General features: G+C 31.8%; 2 protein-coding genes and 1 long non-coding RNA gene across 4 annotated transcripts; 1 reads left to right on the forward strand and 2 right to left on the reverse strand.

Annotated features, from left to right (window-relative positions):
* Positions 1-127: 127 nt before the first annotated feature.
* On the reverse strand, positions 128-10027 carry LOC149492886 (uncharacterized). The gene is made up of 7 exons (XR_016322992.1): positions 9319-10027; positions 8965-9102; positions 8195-8276; positions 2243-7375; positions 1889-2026; positions 1119-1200; positions 128-299 (listed from the first exon to the last, which is right to left on the reverse strand). It is a non-coding gene; the product is annotated as an uncharacterized LOC149492886 (long non-coding RNA).
* A 2385-nt stretch (positions 10028-12412) lies between these two features.
* Positions 12413-15757, forward strand: LOC105650486 (beta-glucosidase 12). Its single transcript, XM_089726995.1, has 13 exons — positions 12413-12614; positions 12702-12771; positions 13195-13253; positions 13349-13424; positions 13670-13747; positions 13861-13948; positions 14035-14290; positions 14389-14504; positions 14649-14866; positions 14964-14995; positions 15095-15197; positions 15275-15383; positions 15493-15757. The coding sequence occupies exons 1-13, from the start codon at positions 12456-12458 to the stop codon at positions 15659-15661; spliced, it is 1533 nt and encodes a 510-aa protein (XP_089583121.1). The 5' UTR covers positions 12413-12455; the 3' UTR covers positions 15662-15757.
* On the reverse strand, positions 15749-19440 carry LOC105650487 (linoleate 13S-lipoxygenase 2-1, chloroplastic). Of its 2 annotated transcripts, none has more exons than XM_020685789.3 (9): positions 19020-19440; positions 18567-18835; positions 18235-18472; positions 17851-17994; positions 17696-17781; positions 17492-17602; positions 17096-17397; positions 16746-17012; positions 15749-16632 (listed from the first exon to the last, which is right to left on the reverse strand). In XM_020685789.3, the coding sequence occupies exons 1-9, from the start codon at positions 19372-19374 to the stop codon at positions 15873-15875; spliced, it is 2532 nt and encodes an 843-aa protein (XP_020541448.1). In that variant the 5' UTR covers positions 19375-19440; the 3' UTR covers positions 15749-15872. The 2 variants fall into 2 exon arrangements, with proteins under 2 accessions (XP_020541448.1, XP_012092791.1); XM_012237401.3 differs by having other exon boundaries at positions 17851-18156.
* Positions 19441-23131: the final 3691 nt, after the last annotated feature.

The raw sequence follows: 23131 nt of genomic DNA on the forward strand, positions 1-23131 counted from the left end.
GTGGGCCGGACCGGCACTAGGACTTGGGTGGGCTTAAGGCCCCCGAAGCCCGTAGTAAGCCTAACTTATTCCAATTCGACATTCTACAAATATTTATGGATTCGGGCCCATTAACTTATTATGCATATGCATTCAAAATACAGTTCATATATTTAAAATGGACTTTCATTATTTAATTACAACCCAACTGGAATACAATTGCGGAACTCTACCTTTGTATTTACATCGTTATTTCTATCATTAACAGTCTTCTACAATAAGTGTCTCAACTCCACAAGGCTTTTCTTTCTTTTTATTACCTGGAAAAAAAAAAAAATAGTAGGCAGGGGTGAGCGCCAAACTCAATGAGTAGGGTTAGATAACCCTCTCACCCCACACAATCACACAGATGCTAAATATTTTTATCTAGTTACCGTTTAATTATATGATCATGCAGTTTGTCACACAAATGGCAATACAACAGCAATCACAAGTATCATCACCTTCATATAATCACATCACGTGGAAATTAGTCAGTGGCACCACCTGAAACCCCAACGAGCCGTCCTCACACATGGCTCGCCCTCTCATACATGTGCACCAGGGAGCCGATCCCCCATACGGCCAACTGGTCTTATCCTCACTGACCAGTCCTCTCATTGTTTTTCCATTTTCTCTCTTTTCTTTTCCATACCAACAGGAGGCAACTCGGTGGTCTCCATCCAATCTAGATCATCAAGTGCTCACAACAGGAGGCCACCCTGCGGGCTACAATCAAATCTAGATTATCAGGTGCGCAACAACAAGAGGCCATCCTGTGGTTCTATATAATCCATATCATCAGGTGCACACGGGGGCGCCGATCTCCCATTTTCCCGGCCGACGGTCACATTTCATATCATATCATATTCAGGATCCATATCACATAGACCGTCCTCACAAACCCATGGTGGCCCACTTCATCCCAATTCCACACAAACAAGGCACAGTATATACACAGCACAAGTAATCACATAATTTATTTAATATCAACAATTAGTGCAGCACAATATGGCAATTCAACAAATTAATGCATGATAGCATTTAGCCGTGAATGCATGAATGCAGGCGGATGATACTAGTTATCTAACACTACTCACAGTTCTTTATTGTCCTTTAAAAGGACTGCCTTTTTAGCCACATGCTTCCAGCTTTTGTCCTCGCATTTTGTATTTTATAAACCTTTAAAATAAATAAGAAAATTCTAAATAAGAATTTTAATTCAAAAACTTATATTTCACATTCGTTTATTTATTTTGGCTACCGGTCATTTAATTCACTTGTTATATACGCATATATATTTAGGTTCTCTCATTTATATAAATAACTATTCTAATTTATAACCTTTAGATAAAATCTCTAATTATTCGGTGAGAAATATTATATAATGATAATTCTAATATTGTATAATATTTCTTAATACTTCAAATTTTTGTCGTCACTACTTCTTAAGAATATAACTAATTTAATTCTTCATTAAGTGTTTTATTAAAAATTCGGCAACATTTTCTCTATAAACTGGACTATCCAAATTTTTCATATTTTCACAAATCCACACACACAGCCCATCCATCGGGCAAATTCATATCCACTAATCTCGTCCGCCATATCCGTCATTTATTCGGTCACTTAATTCACATAATCCATTATAATTAATTGTTCTATAACTATTTATTTGTTAATACCTAAAATTTATTATTAGCTAGGAATATATATATATATTTTTTTGTACCAACCTTATAGTTATACTTAATATTCATAAAATATATTTAACAATATTTAATTCAATTTACTTAAATACTTAATTAAGTTCATTAATTAATTAATTCGGGATTTATTCAAAAATTGCGAATTAAGCTTTAGAGTGTACCGATTGAAAATCAGACGACGGATCCACAACCTACATGAGAAGAGGAAGATTCTGCCTTTTGGTGCCTCACCGGAGTGTCGCCGGCCAGTCGCCGGACCACCGCCGTCGCCACCGTGCACGGTGGCCGGAAATTCAAATCTTCACCAAAATTAACAAACAATATATCATTTTATTCGTTTCGATGAGAGGATCATTAATATGTATTCAAATCAAGGTGGGTACGAACTATTTGGCCGAAAATTGATCGGAAAGGTTCGGTGATACCCATTTTGGGTTTTCCGATTCCGGCTATTTCAGTCGACGAGGAGGCCATCAAATTAAAGAGGAAGAAGAGAGGAGTCATTTGGTACTCACCTTGTGTCCTAGGCTTGCCTGAAACGGCGTGAATCGCCGGAAAAAGGTGTCCGAAACTTCAAGCTCTTCCCCTTCGAAATAGTCACAATTTCAGTTCAAATCTACGCTATAATCTTCTTCCTCGCGTTGAGTAGATGTTTTTAGAGTATTCATTTGCCAAATTCGGTGGCCGGAGGAAGGAGATCAAAGAAGAGGGAGGAGGAGGAGGAGGAGGAGGAGGAGGTCACGCTACTGGAGAAGAAGAAGGAAGAAAAGAAAAGAAAAAGAAAGAAAAAAAAGAAAAGAAAGGAAATGGGCCGGTCCGGTTCGATTCGAACCGATTCGGTCCGATTCAGTGATTTGATCTCGTTTCGTTTGGTTTTTTTTTTTTTTTTTTTTTTCGCTCGGTTTTTCAATTATTCGTGTGGTTTCGACACAGTTAATTAATTTTTAGGTCCGGTTTAATTTATTTAATTATTTAGTTGGGTCATAAAACATCTCTTCAATTAACTTTCTAATAGTACAACAAATAATGATAACAATAAATTAATTTAGGATAATTAGTTTATATCGTAGAGTTCCATTTTATTTCATCGAAATTTCTGAACGTTCTGTTTTTGGGCTTGGGCTCAATTCAAATTTGGGCTCAAGTTAGAAATGCTCGGTCTTCACAACCCATACTATAAAAAAAATTCGGATTTTTGATTTAATAAAAATTCTAAAGTTTTGAAAATAAAAATTCGGGATATTACAATCTCCCCCCCTTAAGACAATTCGTCCTCGAATTGAATCTAGTGGGAAAGAATAAGAATGGATACATGGAAATTTTAAAGTTATATGAAATTGCTTCCAATACCAAGGAGACAGCTCGCGAGCAAAAATATAAATCGAGGAAACGAAGTGAATGAGGTATTCTGCTTGTATTTCTACCACCAATCATATTTAAACCAAAATTTCGTTCAAGCTATACAATACCACCTAGCTGATACTTATAGGAAGCTTTGTTACTTTAGCCTCTAAACTATCATCGGACAGTTGCTAGAAAATCTTTCTTTAAATAAAAATCTTACAATTAACCGAGCTTTACAACAAAATGCTTAATACTTATATTTTTCCCAAATTAAATTTTATTACACATTTCTTTATGAAAACCAAATACATAATTTGCAAAAAGTAAAACAATTTGAAATTTAATTTGATTTATTTATTTAACATATATTATGACGAAATCTTTGCTTAATCAAAGTCGAAAAACTGTTACTTTAATCCAAGATTTTAAGAAAAATTTTCTTGAAATTTTCATTGTCTACAGGGTTATTCGAGCTCACTCTCAGTTCTTTTATACAAGTTCTATTCTTGTTAAAATACTTTTATCGTACACTAGCGCAATTATTTAAATAGCTCATTTACTATGGACATTCCTGCACTATTAGTTATCTTACTCTATAGGAACCTCCACACTTTCTATTTAATCGTAGTCCCTACGTCTAATCTCATTCCTTATCTTAACATATATCATTAGAAGTTGACTTCCCTAGTACATCTTTTGCTTTTCAATTGTCTATTTCACGTATGTTGCTTACTAATTCATCCTAAGAATATCGAAGCGTACTTTTTAATTATTCCATCTATTATTAATCATCATTTATCTCATTAACAATATTTCATCCAATACCTTTTATTACTTGCCCCTACTATTTACCTTTTACCTCATACCTATCAACATATAAAGTCTTCAATGAAATTTCTTACATCTCGACTTAATGTTGCCTTACCAGTCAAATATTACATCGAATAAATAAGCATTAATCATTCTACTTCCTTTATTAAATTACGCGTCAACTAAATAATTTATTCGTTTCTATATAGAATTTCAATTTCTGCCTTAATTATGAAATAGTAATAAGGCCCTAATTCATCTTCATATTACATAAGTTAATTGTTTAATTTTTTCCATCCAAGTTTTAAAATATAATATCAATTTATCTATCTCAACTTTTCTTATTTAGTCTAACAAGTTATTTCTAACTTCCTTTATTAATATTCTCAATACACATTATATTCCATCCATTTGATTTGTTAGATTCATCATTTAATCCAAAATTCTACTAATGAGTTAACAACGACCGACTAGCTTGACCATTTTATGGGTAACTGGCTATTTAAAAACTTTCAAAATAATTTTCCTTTCCCACTTTTAAAAAAAATATCGGCATGTCACTCACACAAAACTTTGAAATTCTTGTATCCACTTTTATTCATTTCAAAACCAATCTCAATCGTGGTATAAAAATATTTTCATGAAGTTTGAAAATCAATACTCATTGTATTTCTAAAACTTTTTGGTATTTAATAAAAATAAATTGTCTATCTCCACAAGGACAATCCTTAATCATCTAATTTCAGTCTATTGTTACATATTTCATCCCTAATTGATCCTCTTAAACCAAGCATATTCTAATCTTCATCATTACTATTCCTTTCGCTATTTTTAATCTCCCTAATAGACTGGTCCACACCTTAAATTTTTTCCAAAAGTTATTTTCATTAGTGATTTATTAGTTATATTTATATTTATATTTATCTTATTATTATTATTATTATTATTATTATTATTATTATTATTATTATTTTATCTTTATTCATTTAGTTATTTATTTTAGCATCATTCATTTTTTTTTTTTTTTTTTTTTTTTTTTTTGCATATTTCTTACATCGAATTTTACTCCTTCCTCAATTTGTTTCTAATTATTTATTCTAGTATTTCATCGTGGATTAATTGACCATATTATCATCATTGACTTTACTACTATTTAGCATCCCCTAATTTTATACAAGTTCTTTAGATTTTTTTTTTTTATTCATTCTAATCTTCCTTTTTATCCTCCATATCTTCTTAGTGTACCCAACCTCATTTAAGTCTTATCCGTAAAAGAATTTAATGGTGGGTACATGAATCTATGGCGTGAAACCGTTATTCTACACAAAATTTAATTCCGTCGTAAGGTCATTGTTTCTTGGATTTCTTATTCTAATTTCATCATTATGAGTTATCTTAGACCTTTATCCTCTTCCAAATTTTATTAACTTTTATTTTATTTTTATCTTATTTAGCACCTCGATCTAATTCTGTACTGAATTCTTTAAAGCAGATTTTTATGTAAGTTTTCTTATACTTAACTTAGATTAATAAATAATATTAGTCTTTTCTGCACAACTCTCTGTCAAGATATATCAAATTCCGTTAATTATTAAGTTTTCCTACAGCATTCTTTCCCCATTAATTCCCCATTTGTGATTTAAAGTTACTCATCATCTTCTACATTCCTTTTATTATAAAAGATTCATGAACTTAGTCTAGCCCATTAAGTATCCTACATATGCTAGGAGCTTAATTATATAATATCTAATAAATTTATTACAAACTGAATTTTCACCTCATTTATTATTATTTTTATACCAACTAGCCCTTAGTTCCACATTAGTTCCATAAGTCCATTATCGATTCAATCTAATTGCTCATTTTATTACAATAGATTCATAATTATTTCATGGTTTGTAATTTATTTTTTTATTTTTTTATTTTATTTTTTTTTTATTTTTATTTTTATTTTTTTATTTTTTTTTTTTTTTTAACCATTAGTCAATATTTCCCATATTAATCAAATTTTTAAATTCAAACTTTTGCCCAATTATTTACTAACCACTTTTTAATTCTATATTAAAACACTCAAATTTTACCCTTCACACTAATTTCTCCAAAGAAAGTTTTTAACATGTAATCACATAATTGATTTACCTTTGTCTTTTATTTTGCTTTAATTACTCCATTTAAATTTTGTATATCGAGATTTGACCAATCAAATACCTTTTATTGTATTTAGACACAACTTATTGTTTTCACGTCTAACTCTTTTTAATTATGCCAATAAGTCTCTATTCTCCTTAATGTTATACTTAAATAATTTACAAATTTTCTCTTTTTACATCCTTGAGTTTAGCCTTGAATAATTGAGAGTTTAATTTATTTGTCTTAGATCCTCTTTTTTTTTTTACCCTTCATGTAATGTAAATTACAATTTTCACTTTTTATTCCCTAACAGTAACAGTTCTAGAATTTAATTTCTATCTTCATTGAAATGTTCATTCTAATTCATATTCTATACCATTTATTATTATTTTATCAATATTAACTTTTGCAAGCCTAATTTAGTCCTCGGGATAGACAATATGATAAAAATTAATCAAACATGCGATCATTATAAGTAATTTAAATTCTAAAATCAAATAAATTTTTGACATGCCGACAAAATAATAAAATCAAACAATTAATTGCAACTTCACAATAAAAACAATTTCCAACAAGCAAAGAATAAAACATTTTTCTCAAATCATAGTTCAAATAAACTCACTTTCTTATTGTCTTTAAAACTCCAAATTTTTTTCTAAACCATTTTAAATAATTTTCGAAGCAGTGTCTCTTGTTGGATCAAGGTGTACTGGGTGATCAGGCCATTACACCAATTTCCAACTGATCCTCTACTTCAAAATTTTATAGAGGGGATTTAGCAAACTCAAAATATTTCGTTTATAAATGTCAGTTACCCAGACCTATTTTAATTTCCTATTATTTATGTACCTTTAGTTCTCATCCTAAGTTTGATACAGATTTCCTTCCATCCTCGTGCACGATGCGTCCATCGGCACTAAAATGGAATTCAATCCAGACTACAGCTCCTTTGTTGGTTACGGCCGATCCCAACAGAGGAGTTCTCTATTTAAATTCCTATGTTCCGCAATTGATTCCTAAGTCCCAACTTACGCTCTGATACCAACTTTGTCACGACCCATTTTCGTGGGCCGGACCGGCACTAGGACCTGGGTGGGCTTAAGGCCCCCGAAGCCCGTAGTAAGCCTAACTTATTCCAATTCGACATTCTACAAATATTTATGGATTCGGGCCCATTAACTTATTATGCATATGCATTCAAAATACAGTTCATATATTTAAAATGGACTTTCATTATTTAATTACAACCCAACTGGAATACAATTGCGGAACTCTACCTTTGTATTTACATCGTTATTTCTATCATTAACAGTCTTCTACAATAAGTGTCTCAACTCCACAAGGCTTTTCTTTCTTTTTATTACCTGGAAAAAAAAAAAAATAGTAGGCAGGGGTGAGCGCCAAACTCAATGAGTAGGGTTAGATAACCCTCTCACCCCACACAATCACACAGATGCTAAATATTTTTATCTAGTTACCGTTTAATTATATGATCATGCAGTTTGTCACACAAATGGCAATACAACAGCAATCACAAGTATCATCACCTTCATATAATCACATCACGTGGAAATTAGTCAGTGGCACCACCTGAAACCCCAACGAGCCGTCCTCACACATGGCTCGCCCTCTCATACATGTGCACCAGGGAGCCGATCCCCCATACGGCCAACTGGTCTTATCCTCACTGACCAGTCCTCTCATTGTTTTTCCATTTTCTCTCTTTTCTTTTCCATACCAACAGGAGGCAACTCGGTGGTCTCCATCCAATCTAGATCATCAAGTGCTCACAACAGGAGGCCACCCTGCGGGCTACAATCAAATCTAGATTATCAGGTGCGCAACAACAAGAGGCCATCCTGTGGTTCTATATAATCCATATCATCAGGTGCACACGGGGGCGCCGATCTCCCATTTTCCCGGCCGACGGTCACATTTCATATCATATCATATTCAGGATCCATATCACATAGACCGTCCTCACAAACCCATGGTGGCCCACTTCATCCCAATTCCACACAAACAAGGCACAGTATATACACAGCACAAGTAATCACATAATTTATTTAATATCAACAATTAGTGCAGCACAATATGGCAATTCAACAAATTAATGCATGATAGCATTTAGCCGTGAATGCATGAATGCAGGCGGATGATACTAGTTATCTAACACTACTCACAGTTCTTTATTGTCCTTTAAAAGGACTGCCTTTTTAGCCACATGCTTCCAGCTTTTGTCCTCGCATTTTGTATTTTATAAACCTTTAAAATAAATAAGAAAATTCTAAATAAGAATTTTAATTCAAAAACTTATATTTCACATTCGTTTATTTATTTTGGCTACCGGTCATTTAATTCACTTGTTATATACGCATATATATTTAGGTTCTCTCATTTATATAAATAACTATTCTAATTTATAACCTTTAGATAAAATCTCTAATTATTCGGTGAGAAATATTATATAATGATAATTCTAATATTGTATAATATTTCTTAATACTTCAAATTTTTGTCGTCACTACTTCTTAAGAATATAACTAATTTAATTCTTCATTAAGTGTTTTATTAAAAATTCGGCAACATTTTCTCTATAAACTGGACTATCCAAATTTTTCATATTTTCACAAATCCACACACACAGCCCATCCATCGGGCAAATTCATATCCACTAATCTCGTCCGCCATATCCGTCATTTATTCGGTCACTTAATTCACATAATCCATTATAATTAATTGTTCTATAACTATTTATTTGTTAATACCTAAAATTTATTATTAGCTAGGAATATATATATATATTTTTTTGTACCAACCTTATAGTTATACTTAATATTCATAAAATATATTTAACAATATTTAATTCAATTTACTTAAATACTTAATTAAGTTCATTAATTAATTAATTCGGGATTTATTCAAAAATTGCGAATTAAGCTTTAGAGTGTACCGATTGAAAATCAGACGACGGATCCACAACCTACATGAGAAGAGGAAGATTCTGCCTTTTGGTGCCTCACCGGAGTGTCGCCGGCCAGTCGCCGGACCACCGCCGTCGCCACCGTGCACGGTGGCCGGAAATTCAAATCTTCACCAAAATTAACAAACAATATATCATTTTATTCGTTTCGATGAGAGGATCATTAATATGTATTCAAATCAAGGTGGGTACGAACTATTTGGCCGAAAATTGATCGGAAAGGTTCGGTGATACCCATTTTGGGTTTTCCGATTCCGGCTATTTCAGTCGACGAGGAGGCCATCAAATTAAAGAGGAAGAAGAGAGGAGTCATTTGGTACTCACCTTGTGTCCTAGGCTTGCCTGAAACGGCGTGAATCGCCGGAAAAAGGTGTCCGAAACTTCAAGCTCTTCCCCTTCGAAATAGTCACAATTTCAGTTCAAATCTACGCTATAATCTTCTTCCTCGCGTTGAGTAGATGTTTTTAGAGTATTCATTTGCCAAATTCGGTGGCCGGAGGAAGGAGATCAAAGAAGAGGGAGGAGGAGGAGGAGGAGGAGGAGGAGGTCACGCTACTGGAGAAGAAGAAGGAAGAAAAGAAAAGAAAAAGAAAGAAAAAAAAGAAAAGAAAGGAAATGGGCCGGTCCGGTTCGATTCGAACCGATTCGGTCCGATTCAGTGATTTGATCTCGTTTCGTTTGGTTTTTTTTTTTTTTTTTTTTTTTCGCTCGGTTTTTCAATTATTCGTGTGGTTTCGACACAGTTAATTAATTTTTAGGTCCGGTTTAATTTATTTAATTATTTAGTTGGGTCATAAAACATCTCTTCAATTAACTTTCTAATAGTACAACAAATAATGATAACAATAAATTAATTTAGGATAATTAGTTTATATCGTAGAGTTCCATTTTATTTCATCGAAATTTCTGAACGTTCTGTTTTTGGGCTTGGGCTCAATTCAAATTTGGGCTCAAGTTAGAAATGCTCGGTCTTCACGACCCATACTATAAAAAAAATTCGGATTTTTGATTTAATAAAAATTCTAAAGTTTTGAAAATAAAAATTCGGGATATTACATAAATATAAAATTTTAATTGTGTTAATAACTATTAAAATAGATAATTTTATCTAGATTTTGAATTTCGAAATTATAATGTCATAATAAAATAGAAAAAATTATATAAAAAAATAAAATTTAGTTTTGAATAATGAATAACAGATAATGTAAATCTCTCACATAAATTTTTTTTTCTTTTACATTTTTGATAAACTTGTAGAATACTAACGGATAAATAATGGAAGGCTAAGATTCTTTTTTATCTCTTCAGATTTTCTTTTAATGAAGTTTTTCTTTCAAAAAAAAAATAAAAGGCTGAGATTTCATCACAACAACTTCTATATATGGGTGTGTTTATATATAAATATATAATATTACTGATCAGTGGATGATAGATCATTTCGATTATCAATAATTTTGGACCTACAACTAATAATGCGTCCCTATTTCATGTGGTGTGTGATCAAAATAATTTGGACAAATGCTTAAATTCACACTTAAAATTTTAAAAGATAGGTTTCTGGGTGTTTTGAGTTACAGTGAAATGTTTAATATACAATATATTGAGAATTGATTTTAGATGCTAAAACACGTTAATTTGGCAGTACCAAGGTGCAGGCAAAAAAGGTGGCAGAGGCCCACGCATATGCATGGGGATTCTTATACATATGCAGGTCAGGTTTCTTTCCGACTCAGAACAATAATTCAACTGTTATTTTTTCTTGAGAATCGGAGAATTCAAAATTGAATTTACCGTTGTTGCACTGTATATGCATTTATTACTGGTTTATGCCTCGACATACATGATTGAAGTGTTATTTGTCCTATTAATAAATACATCTAATCATGAATATATAATTGCTGATGAGTTATCATGTTTCCCATGTGGATTGATCCAGGGAGAGGTGTGAGGAGTGGCCCTTGCCTCCCATTCCAAATTCTTTTATAAAGTTTATCCCATAGGATAATAAAAAATTTTACAGATAATATTAGTTTTTCACTTTTTATATTATTTTATTTTTCCATAATTTTTATCGTAATTCCTTTTTCAGCTGTCTTAAATTGTTGTTATGTTTCCTTTGTATAGAAGTGAATAGTTTTTTTTTCCTTTACAAAATGAAATGAATAATATTTGAAATTTATTATTTTATATTTATTTAATATATTTTTTGGCAATAAATATAATAGTTAAATTATTATCATTAATATCTGAGATATATTTCCACACTTTATAACGAGTACGATGATAGAAAGCTCGAACAAGAGAATAATGGTTCTTTCAACTTAAACCGATTTAGTCAATTAAAAATAATATTTTATTTTATTGGCATTTCATAAAAAATGATTGGAAGACATGTTGTGACAATATTAGCTAATTTGAGGTTAGGGACCAACAGAGACATCAAAATTGTCCAAATGTATCTATGAAGTAATTGTCGTTTAACATATTTGTATTAACCTAAATTTGATCACAGCGCCAACCTTGACTTGGAAGTCAGAAATTGACACGTTTATTTAATTAATTTATTTTTTTCCCAACTAAATTAAATTGATTTGGATGATTGCATATGTATGTCTCCATTTTAAGTCTTGAAGTAGTAATTTCATTGAATAACAAATTATCAATAAATAAATAAAATTTAATTTTGATAAGATACTGATGGTGATGGATAAACAATGGAAGGCTGAAATTTCTTCAAAACAAAGTGTTAAGCTTTATTCAGACAAAGTGCTAGTGGATGATTCATCATATCCCAATTTACCGTACCGTTATCATTACTACTTTTTGGGCATACTGCTTTTATTATCAACCGTTTAATCGGTTTGAAATTTAGTTACAGTTAAAATTTTTCATGTCTTTTTACAGATGTATTTAGTGAAATCGAATTCAAAGCTCTTCTCACATGTTCAGCCGCGTTGTCAACTAAGCCACATTCCATAGATAATATTCTCTATCTTTACTATTTAGTTACTAAAATTTTCAACTTTTAAACTCTTGTTTATTAAATATTTAACTTATAAAATTATATTTAATAAATATTTAACTATCAAATAATTAAAAATATAAAAATTACTATTCAATAATTTATATTAAAGTACATTTAAAATATCCAACTTATATTCACTAACAGCAAAATGTAAAGTTATATTCAACATGCAATATTATAAATTAAAGTTTTGAGTAGATATAATTTACAAAGTAAAGGAGTTAACAGCTTAACATTAAGATTAAGGATAAGGATACTATAAAAATTACATGTGTCGGTCTATGCATTCAACCGGTCAAATTTAAATGGTAATATAATAAATAAATAAATAATATAATATAATTTGGATATTTCAATCACTATACAAGATGTCTATTCTCATTGGCACTACATATAGGAGGGACAGGATAGAAGTGTCTTGGCCAGCAAATCGAAGATGACAATTCAAAGCTATTTTTTGCTTAGCCTCCTCCTTGTTCTTGGCCTAATTACTGGCAATGCTGTGGCTGAGGACTCCAACTACGCCACCGTTTCACTTAATCGCAGCAGTTTTCCGGCAGGTTTTCTTTTCGGGACAGCATCAGCATCTTACCAGGTCAGTTTTTGAGTGTTTTGAGTTACAGTATATATATATATATATATATATTGAGAATTAAGATGCTAAAACAATTTCATTTGTCAGTATGAAGGTGCAGCAAAAGAAGCGGGTAGAGGACCAAGTATTTGGGACACTTACTCTCATAGATATCCAGGTAAAGATTACCATTTGCCATTAATAGATTTTAAAAGTAAAATTAAAAATAATTTTATTGGTCTAACAAATATTGTTTTTTGCAATGTTTTTTTTTACGATAATAAAATAATTTTAGAAAATATCATGTTAATTTTTTAAAATTAGGTTTAAATCATAAAGATAATACTGTGAGAATTTATTATTTATTGGTCTATAAAAAAATTGTCTAATTTTTTTATTTTAGATCTGCTATTAACAATTTCAAATTAATTAGTTCTAATCATTTTACAATATATTCAATTAACACCTATAAGAAATTGAAATTTATATCTCAAGATTTTGAAATATAATTATAAAAATATAAATAATGTTATTTGAATTTTTAAAAGTAAGATGCGGTCACATGACTAGTTATAAAAAATGATGATAATGTCAATTACAGGTAAAATAACTGATGGAAGCAATGGAGATGTGGCAGTTGACCAATATCATCGGTACAAGGTAAAATTACTTTACTGTATTATATAGAGTAATATTATATATATATATATATATATATATTGTTATAAACCATTACCAATTTAATAATGTTGCAGGAAGATGTTGGGATTATGAAAGAGATGGGCTTAGATGCTTACAGATTTTCTATTTCATGGTCTAGAATTTTACCAAGTAAGATTGGTTGTCCTTACTTGCATTTATATTTATATTATAATTTGACCAATTGGGTCATAAAAAAATTCTAAAACAAATTTTCTTTGAACCAAATATGTATCAATTATTCAAATTTAATTATTTATCAATAATTCAAATTTAAGCATTCGACTTAATAAATAAATATTATTCAAATTTAAGCATTTTTTTTTATTTTTTTGATTTTGAGATTTAATATTTATCAATTTAACTAAAATACTCAGAGGGGAAGCTAAGTGGAGGCGTGAATACTGAAGGGATCAAATACTACAACAACCTCATCAACGAGCTTTTATCCAAAGGTTGTGATTCAATCTAATTATTTTTATTTTTAAAGGCAACTATTAATATCTTTATCTTTGTTTCTTAATTTGCCAAATCTATATATATATACATGTGATCTTATGATGTGCAGGCATTCAACCCTTTGTTACCATCTTCCACTGGGATCTTCCACAAGCCCTGGAAGATGAATATGGCGGTTTTCTTAGCTCCAAGATTGTGTAAGTTAACCAAGACATATATATATATATTCTAATTAAAAATATATTCAATTTGTAAATTTACTTGTTAATTTGTAAATGTAAAGGAATGATTTTGAAGAGTATGCGGATATATGCTTCAAATATTTTGGAGATAGAGTGAAGCATTGGATCACATTGAACGAACCATGGACTTTTTCCGACGGTGGATATGCATTGGGATCCTTAGCACCATTTAGATGTTCAGATTGGCAGAAATTGAATTGTCTGGGTGGGGATTCAGCAACTGAGCCGTATATTGTGGCACATAACCTGCTTCTTGCTCATGCTGCCGCTGTCAAACTGTACAAGACAAAGTACCAGGTTCTAGAATAGTTACGCTCTACTACGGTCTGAAATGTGATTTCTGTCAAAAGAAAGAGGAATATGATAATAATATTATTGTTGTTGTTGTTGTGCAGGCAACTCAGAAGGGCGTGATTGGAATTACATTAGTGTCACACTGGTTTGTGCCTTTTTCAGGAGCCAAGCATCACCAAAATGCTGCAAAACGAGCCCTCGATTTCATGTTTGGTTGGTGTGTATTCTTTCAAACATTCGATCATTAAATTATTTTTTTATCATTTATAGAATGTTGAATATGTCGAAATAATATTGCAGCTCCTATTCCAGTAACTGATGTTGCATTGTTGAAATTTCCTTTAAAAATGTTTTATTGTAGGTTTATGGACCCAGTAACATATGGTGACTATCCACACACACTAAGGTCTCTTGTCGGGAACCGATTACCCAAATTTACAGAAAAGCAATCCGAAATGCTAAAGGGGTCGATCGATTTTCTTGGGTTGAACTATTATACTGCTAATTATGCAGCCTATGTTCCTTTTTCTAATGCTATTAATGCTAGCTATGTAACTGACGCTCGTGCTAAACTTTCATGTAAGCTCAGATTATCTTCACTAATCATCTGTTTAATTTTTCCAAATTTTACAACTGAACATAATTAACAATCACTTGAATTTTTGATGTTATGCAGCTGAGCGTCGTGGGATTCCAATTGGTCCTAAGGTATGCTAATGCTATGCCTCAACTCAGAATAATTAATAATTAATAATTAATAATCAAATCAAAATACTTAATGAGATAATTACCACTATTTCTTTGCAGGCAGCTTCAGACTGGCTCTGTGTTTATCCGAGAGGAATTCGAGATCTTTTATTGTACACGAAAGAGAAATACAGGAATCCCCTTATTTACATAACTGAGAATGGTAAATATATAATTAACTATTTTCATTTCAACATTAATGCAATAAAAGAAAATAAATATGTTTATTTTTCTTTGTAGGTATTGACGAGTTCAATAATGGCACACTAACACTAGAAGAACAGCTGGTTGATCATATGAGAATCGATTACTACTATCGCCATCTTTCTTTCCTTAGAAAAGCAATCGAGTAAATGCTTAATTAAATATTAATTACCTCATCAATTTGTTTCTCGTTTTTTTTTTTTATGTAATTAGAGATGTTTAAAGTTAATTAATTTGTTGATGTGGCCGTGCAGAGATGGTGTGAATGTGAAGGGATATTTTGCATGGTCATTACTGGATAATTTCGAATGGAATTCAGGTTATACTGTGCGATTTGGCATCAACTACGTAGATTATAAAAATGGGTTGAAAAGATATCCCAAACTTTCTGCTCGCTGGTTCAAGAAGTTCCTCAGGAAATAGACTATCTATCTTCTATCATCGTCAATTCACCTCATTATGTCATTACCTACAATGTTTTATGTATTGTCTTTCACTAATAAAGTATAATTATGCCAATCAGGTTCAAATTTATTTCTCATATCAACAATTCAAAGAAAAGACAATAAAAATTGTACGCAAATTTTAATTTTGAGCACAGCAGAAGCAGTAGCGGTAGGTTTCTCTGTAGATTTCAAATGGATATGCTATATGGAACACCCTTTCCTGTAACCCCTGGTTTAGAAAATGGCTTCAAAAGCTCATATGGGACAATGCCAGCTCCATTTCTGTTTTTCAAGTTCTTGTTATTATTTCTTTCATCAATGATTCCTTCTAACTCCTTCAATCTTCCTCTGAACTTCTCAAAAGCTGCCTTTATAATCGGATCATCAGCCCATGATGGTTCCATTTCCTCCCCAATGTACTTCTCATCAGGAGAATGGTTCGATAACACGTTTAAAGCAGCCACAACTCTTGTTGCCTGAAGCTTTGAAGGGAAAGTAGCTAATAGTACTGCCCCAGGATTTTCTAAGAAAAATTTCCAGTCTTCTTCTGTGGGGTCTTCACTTGGCATTTTTATTCTTGCAATTGTAGGCCTATTAGGAAAATAACCTCCAAATGCATATTGTCCAAAGTTAACTGCAGCATGTTGACCTGAGGCTACCCATGCCATAGTTGTGGCGAAATCAATTAGATCCTGGGGTGTTCTAAGCTGAGGCCACCATGGTTCGTCCTTTTTGTCAGCGTGTCCTATAGTTCGAATTTCCCTCCACCATGCTTGGATCTCTTCATCGGACGCGACAAGGTCTGGTTCAGGATAGTAGTGATTTACGTAGTCAGTTATCCAACTTTTGATGATGTCCCATAAAATTAGACCATCGTTTGCAAAAGGGTAGTCTTCAATCGTAAGTTTTAGGCCGTGCGGAGCCTTTTCATCCTCAACAGCCATGCCCCTGGCAATTACAGAAGGTTCAAAATTCAAAGATTACCGACAAATGGATAGATTATTTGTATACATTGGAAGCAAAAATTTCATGCTGTACAGGAAGAAACGGTAAACAAATACCTGTTAATTAGGTCATTGGGTAGTGCCTGATGATCAAACCTCCAAAATTTATCATAGGCAACAGAGCTGAACTCCATAGAGTACTTGCCTGGAGAAAATGAAGACTCGATAATTCCACCTACACTGATTAGTGATTCTCGAGCCAGAGCATTAATCTCCATTGTATGGCGAAAGTGAGGGTGTAATAGTCTATAAATTGGATGCATAACACTGAGTTGCCGATTGGTTGCAATTATATAAGGTTCTGTCACGCAGTGTGTTCTTAGCCTGCAAAAATTGAACAAAAGCACTTAATTTTGGTGTTAAGAACTTAAAACCTCCAAATACACGACTGAGGAACCGGAACAAACCAATGACTAACAAGTTGATGATAACCAGAGTCATGAGCAAGGACATGTACTTTGGCTAGCCTCCAGAGCCAGAAACCTGTGGAATCCCAACTGTTAGTGTACACTTGCTTCCACTGAGGCTTTCCATCCATGGGTGGGCGAGTCAACTCAATGGCTATGGGCCTTAATATGCCAGTAGGGGTTAGGAATAGCACTGTCCGTGAGCCATATAGTGTTCTGCCGTTAAGTTCCCTTACTTTGCTCACAAATGGTAACAACAGATCATGATAATCTAAGATGAAAAGCTTCTTTTGTTCTATGGCCTGAACTAGTCAAATACAATTTAAAGAATGGTCATCAATCATCATTGGATGAGTTATTTTCACCAACATAAATGAGTGCTAGTGTTCGGTTTACCTCACAAACTTGAACAATCCCTCCAATTTCTGCTTCAATTATTTCTGTTGTAATTGCTGATTCCGGCGGTCCATATATCTCAGGATCAAGTTTACTCTTCAGTGGCCATTCCTACAACATTTACATGCAAAATATATTTGGAATATCCCTATTTAAACAAAAATGACAAAAAGCTATTAATTGCAGGTTATATGGAATTAATACTTCGATCAATTGTATGCTGCAAGGGTTGAGACCAGCAATAGTTTGCCTAGCAAATTCTTCATCCGTTAACCAAAAGAATTTTTCTCCTGAAATGCAAAAATTCACATCAGATAGATCAAAACTTGTAATTACTAATAGATATCTGGAGGTCTTACTCTCTGATGTTTGTGTGCTCTCAAAGCTCAAAACACCTTTCCCATCAGTGATAGCCTTGAAAAGCCGAGGCATGATTGTTTGCCAGAAGCCCTCTCTTGAAAGGGGAGGCATAGGAATCCCTTCTTTGATCAGTGAATCTATAGCTTTAAAGTAAGGGAATCCAAGTTCAGAATCAATAATCACATTTTCTAATGATGGTGCCAGTGCATGAAGTAATGAATATATAGTCTTGGCTGGGAATGTTAGTTGCTTTGCTTCATCTCTAGGAACATAGAAGTTACTTTTCCTTTTCTCCGATGATGGATCTACAAATCCAATCATTTTTAAATCAATAATAAACACGTTTATTACTGCTAAAAGGAAATCTCAACAATTTTATATACCTGTTCCGCATCTTGGCCGTCCAGTACGACATCGTCTAGGATATGGACGTTGTTTGCCGCCAAGTACTGGTCTTGCAAAGTCCGGGTTACTATCAGGATCACCAAGATCGTTATATACATCATAACCGTATATCCTTTCGCCGAACTGACGCTCTCCTTGTCCATTTCCTCGCAAGAACATAAGCTCTTCCTCTCGTAGCCTCTTTATTCCACTCGGCGTCTGTGATGGTAAGTAAGACTGCGCCAGAAAATAACAGAGAATCAACTATTAATACCATTAATTAAACCCAAATAGTTATAACTATAAATCGAAAAGAAATGCATGGACAGACCTCACTGGTGAAAAAGACTCTTTTCTGCTTGTTATCATACTTGGAGTGAACCCAAGAAGCAGAAGTGATATTAACAGGACCATGGGGAAACCCATCAAGCACTATATCCTGAAGAAAGATCTCAGAATAATGCTCATTTTCCACGAAAACGGCACCCACATCTCCAAAATCTTCTGGAACATCAAATTCTGCTTCGTATTTGATATCTCCATCTTCTTTCCTCATTCGGTGTGCAAACCCTTGAATCGTAGGCTTCTCTAGTCCCGTCTCTTCAAACAAAAAATGAAAACTTTTCAATATACACCACATTTCTTTCTTTTCCATGATTCTACCCTATTAAACATTTATCACTTAGTACGTAAATATGAAAATAACAAGTAGTAACTGAAACTAGTCGGCAGACAAGGTTAAGGTGAAAATATATGTACTTAAGGTGAAAATATATGTACTTACTGGGATCTAGGTCAGTACTAGCAAGCTCTAAGTGGAGTGTTTTGCCAAGTAGGTCTTTTATAGTTGCGACAAACCCACCAATGGTTTCTTTAACAGTAACTACAGCTTTTACTTTAATGCACTGCTTCGGTGGTTGGGCTTTGATGGTATTGTTGTTAATAAAATTAGCAGCTCTAATAGTATAAAAATTGCGTGTTTTTCTGAACAGTGGAGAATTTGAAGACTTGAAAAGGAACCTTGACGCATGTTCATCTCCATTAGCGAATGGTTTATTAGGCAATAAGAAGTGATGAGCCATAGTTGTTGCTGTTGTAGCTCTAGAATGTGTTTGGTGATGAAGCTGTAGCTTCAACATTTTCTTTCCTTCTGTTGCAAGCTAAGTGTAGGAGAAGATAAGTGATTAAGTGGTTATAGAAATTAGAAAGGCAGGTATGTCACTCTTTTATATATGACATGAAAGCTTAAAAGCAACTGATCACAATAAAAAATTCATTATGTATATTCCCTCGTTTTTCACATTGATTAAGTTCGGTATAGCATTGATGGGAAACCAATTTTATTACTTATTTTAAACAACTTTAGTAAAAACATTGAATTTGAAATTAGAAATATAATTATGATTTTGGGAACAGAAAGTTTCAATATCAATCTGTGACAAATTCTTATTCTCTTTGTTTAAAAGGACTTTATATTTAATGTTATGAATTCGAATCTTTAATTAAAGGGAAAAAGATCAAGTCAAATTGCTTATTAATTGTTCAAAACTTGATTTTAAAAAATTTCATTTATGTTCATTTGATAAATTTAAAGCACCCAATTCATGTTTATGTATAAAGTTTAGTTTAATAAATAAATTATTACCACTTATGAATTGTGATTCAATTGACAATATTGATTGGACATGTGGAAAGAATGTTTTCGGGTTCTATCTCAACTAAATATATTTATAGAAAAAGCTGAAGGATTTTAACTGTGACTAAGTCTCAAGCTAGATATCGGTGGTTTATGCCAAAAAAAATTAATAACCTATAAAAAAATTGGAAAAAAAAAATTGTTACTTGCCAATATAGTACATCGTACTCGACCATTTTGTCCCTAATGAAACGAAATTCTTGTCCGAACCTTTATCGGAGAGGTCACTTTCATGGCCAAAGCCAATTATGAAGCAAAATGATCAATTATCCTATGCTTAAATACCGATCAATTATCAATTAAGACCCATAAAGTGTTGATTTGGATGAAAAGTGAGTTCAATTCCGTAAGAATTAGAATATAAATTCAATTTTCAGAAAACGTTCCGATTTAAAAGATTTAAAATCTTTATGCTTCATTATCTTAGAGGATTAAATCTCCTAGAAAAAAAAAATGCCAACCAAGGCCGTGCCCTGGAGCCATGGGCTCTTGAAATAATGACTTGCACCGCAGGACGGTTAATGAGCTAAAGATATTTATGCATGCATGGCTACCAATAATTGAAGTACGTTTGCCAAGGATAAATTTGGCTATTCACACCACACGCCAGAAGAAATCCATTAACTTTTTGCTTGCATTCACGAAATTGCCGGTTATAAATCACTCTATTTAGTGGCACGGTTCCGGTTTCAAAAATTTTGAAATTGAAATCTAATTAAAAATTGACAGTTTCGGTTACAATTTGAGATAAACAGTTACGATTTTAATTTTAGTTTCTTAACGGTTTTATAGCCGACGATTTTGGTCGGTTCTCCGACTGATTTTTCGGCGGCTCACATAATTATAAAATAAAAAAGTAGAGAACATGTTTTGTTCAAAATTTAAACTTTAAAAATTTGTGAAATAATTTCTAAAAAAAACCGTTAAAAAATTAAAAATGCTTAAACTTAATTTATTTTTTTTTAAAAAAATACTTGAACTTAATTTTTTTTTTAAAAAAACAAAGTCTTCAACTTAATTTATTTTTTGTTTAAAAAAGTTGGAACTTATTTTTTTTATTTAAAAAAGAGGGCTTGAACTTAATTTTTTTAAAAAAAAAAAATAAATTACCTACATATCCTTTTTAGGTTTAACCGTTTATAGTCGTTATAAGGGGTAATTTGGAAATTCCACAAAATTATTTAAAAAATAATAAAAAAAAGCTTCTCAAATCGGTTAGAACCGCGGTTCTAACCGTTTAACATAAAATTCAAAATCTACTTAGAACCGTCCGTTCTAAAGTGGCCCCACTTGATTAAAAAGCTAATATAGCATATCGAAAATAAAATATCACCAATTTATTTTCTGGTTGTATATGATAATTGGGGATTTTATTTACATCAATATTTGAATTTGACAAATCTATTTTTTTAAAAATTTTATTTTTGATTTAAAGAATTCAAATATTCGATAGCCAAAACTCAGTATTGATTCATTCTTAAAGTGTGTTTGATAGCTAAGAAATGGAAGGAAATTGAGGGAAAGGAGAATGAGAATTGAAAAAAGGAGGAGATTTAAGAGAGAGAGATTAAAATTTTATTGATCATCTAACTGCACAAGACGCTGCTTTACATTAAAATTTTAATTTCTTAATTCTTTTAATTAAGTTAATTAATCTAATTAAAGTTTATGAATTATTCAATTCAATTTTCAATTACTTAAAAATTATAAGTTTATTACATATGAAAGGCAAGTTAAATTATTTGATCAATTAATAAATTTTAAATCAATTAAAGTAAGAAAATAAATCATGTGTCGGTTCTAAATTATTTAATCAAGTGGGGCCACTCTAGAACCGCCAGTTAAGAGTGACCCCACTTGATTAAAAAGCTACATTCATGAACATGTGCTATTCCCCTATCAATCATGTGCCGGTTCTACATTAATGAACACGTACCATTCCCCTATTAATTTATGCATAATAATCTAGTTTCTGAAATTTTACATCATATCCTCATGTCAACACAACATATCAAAAATGGAATATCCCCAACTTATTTTCTGGTTGTGCGTGATAACGGGGGATTTTATTTAGATCAGTATTTGAATTTGACAAATTTGTTTTTTTATAATTTTATTTTTGGTTTAAAGAATTCGAATATTCGATAACAAATACTCAATGTTGATTGATTCTTAACAACGTTTTTGGTAGCTTAGAAATGGAAGGAAAAGAGAATGAGAACTGAAAAGAGGAGGAGATTTGAGAGAGAGAGAGAGAGATTAAAATTTTATTGATCATATCTAACTGCAAAAGACGCTACTTTACATTAAAATTTTAATTTCTGAATCCTTTTAATTAAGTTAATTAATCTAATTAAAATTTATGAATTATTTAATTCAATTTTTAATTACTTAAATATTATAAGTTTATTACATATGAAAGGCAAGTTAAATTATTTGATCAGTTAACAAATTTTAAATCAATTAAGGTAAGAAAATCAATCATGTGCCGGTTCTAAATTATTTAATCAAGTGAGGCCACTTTAGAACCGCCGGTTCTAGAGTGGCCCCACTTGATTAAAAAGCTAATCTATACATTCATGAAGGCGTACCATTCGCCTATTAATTTATGCATAATAATCTCGTTTCTGAAATTTTACATCATGTTCACATGTCAATACAGCATATCGAAAATGAAATATCCCCAACTTATTTTCTGGTTGTCCGTGATAATTGGGGATTTTATTTAGATCGGTATTTGAATTTGAAAATTCTATTTTTTTTAATTTTATTTTTGGTTTAAAGAACTCGAATATTCGATAGCAAAGACTCAGTGTTGATTGATTCTTAACAACGTGTTTGGTAGCTTAGAAATGGAAGGAAATTGAGGGAAAGGAGAATGAGAATTGAAAAGAGGAGGAGGTTTGAGAGAGAGAGATTAAAATTTTATTGATCATCTAACTGCACAAGACGCTACTTTACATCAAAATTTCAATTTTTGAATTATTTTAATTTAAGTTAATTAATCTAATTAAAGTTTATGAATTATTGAATTCAATTTTCAATTACTTAAATATTATAAATTTATTACATATGAAAGGCAAGTTAAATTATTTGATCAATTAACAAATTTTAAATCAATTAAAGAAAGAAAATCAATTATTTGCGATTTGATTGAGCTTCTTACTTTTTATAACAATATATGAAGTACGAGAAATCTC

Source organism: Jatropha curcas, chromosome 10, assembly GCF_041381405.1.
Source record: "Jatropha curcas cultivar XTBG-Jc1 chromosome 10, XTBG_Jcur_1.0, whole genome shotgun sequence".
Lineage (NCBI taxonomy): Eukaryota > Viridiplantae > Streptophyta > Magnoliopsida > Malpighiales > Euphorbiaceae > Jatropha > Jatropha curcas.

Coding starts and splice junctions, on each gene's coding strand:
- LOC105650486 (XM_089726995.1), top strand. CDS start 12,456: ATGACAATTCAAAGCTATTTTTTGCTTAGCCTCCTCCTTGTTCTTGGC. Junction 12,772..13,194: donor TTACTCTCATAGATATCCAG/GTAAAGATTACC, acceptor TGTCAATTACAG/GTAAAATAACTGATGGAAGC. Junction 13,425..13,669: donor ATGGTCTAGAATTTTACCAA/GTAAGATTGGTT, acceptor TAAAATACTCAG/AGGGGAAGCTAAGTGGAGGC.
- LOC105650487 (XM_012237401.3), bottom strand. CDS start 19,374: ATGTTGAAGCTACAGCTTCATCACCAAACACATTCTAGAGCTACAACA. Junction 18,836..19,019: donor TAGTACTGACCTAGATCCCA/GTAAGTACATAT, acceptor TTTTGTTTGAAG/AGACGGGACTAGAGAAGCCT. Junction 17,398..17,491: donor GGATTGTTCAAGTTTGTGAG/GTAAACCGAACA, acceptor TGACTAGTTCAG/GCCATAGAACAAAAGAAGCT.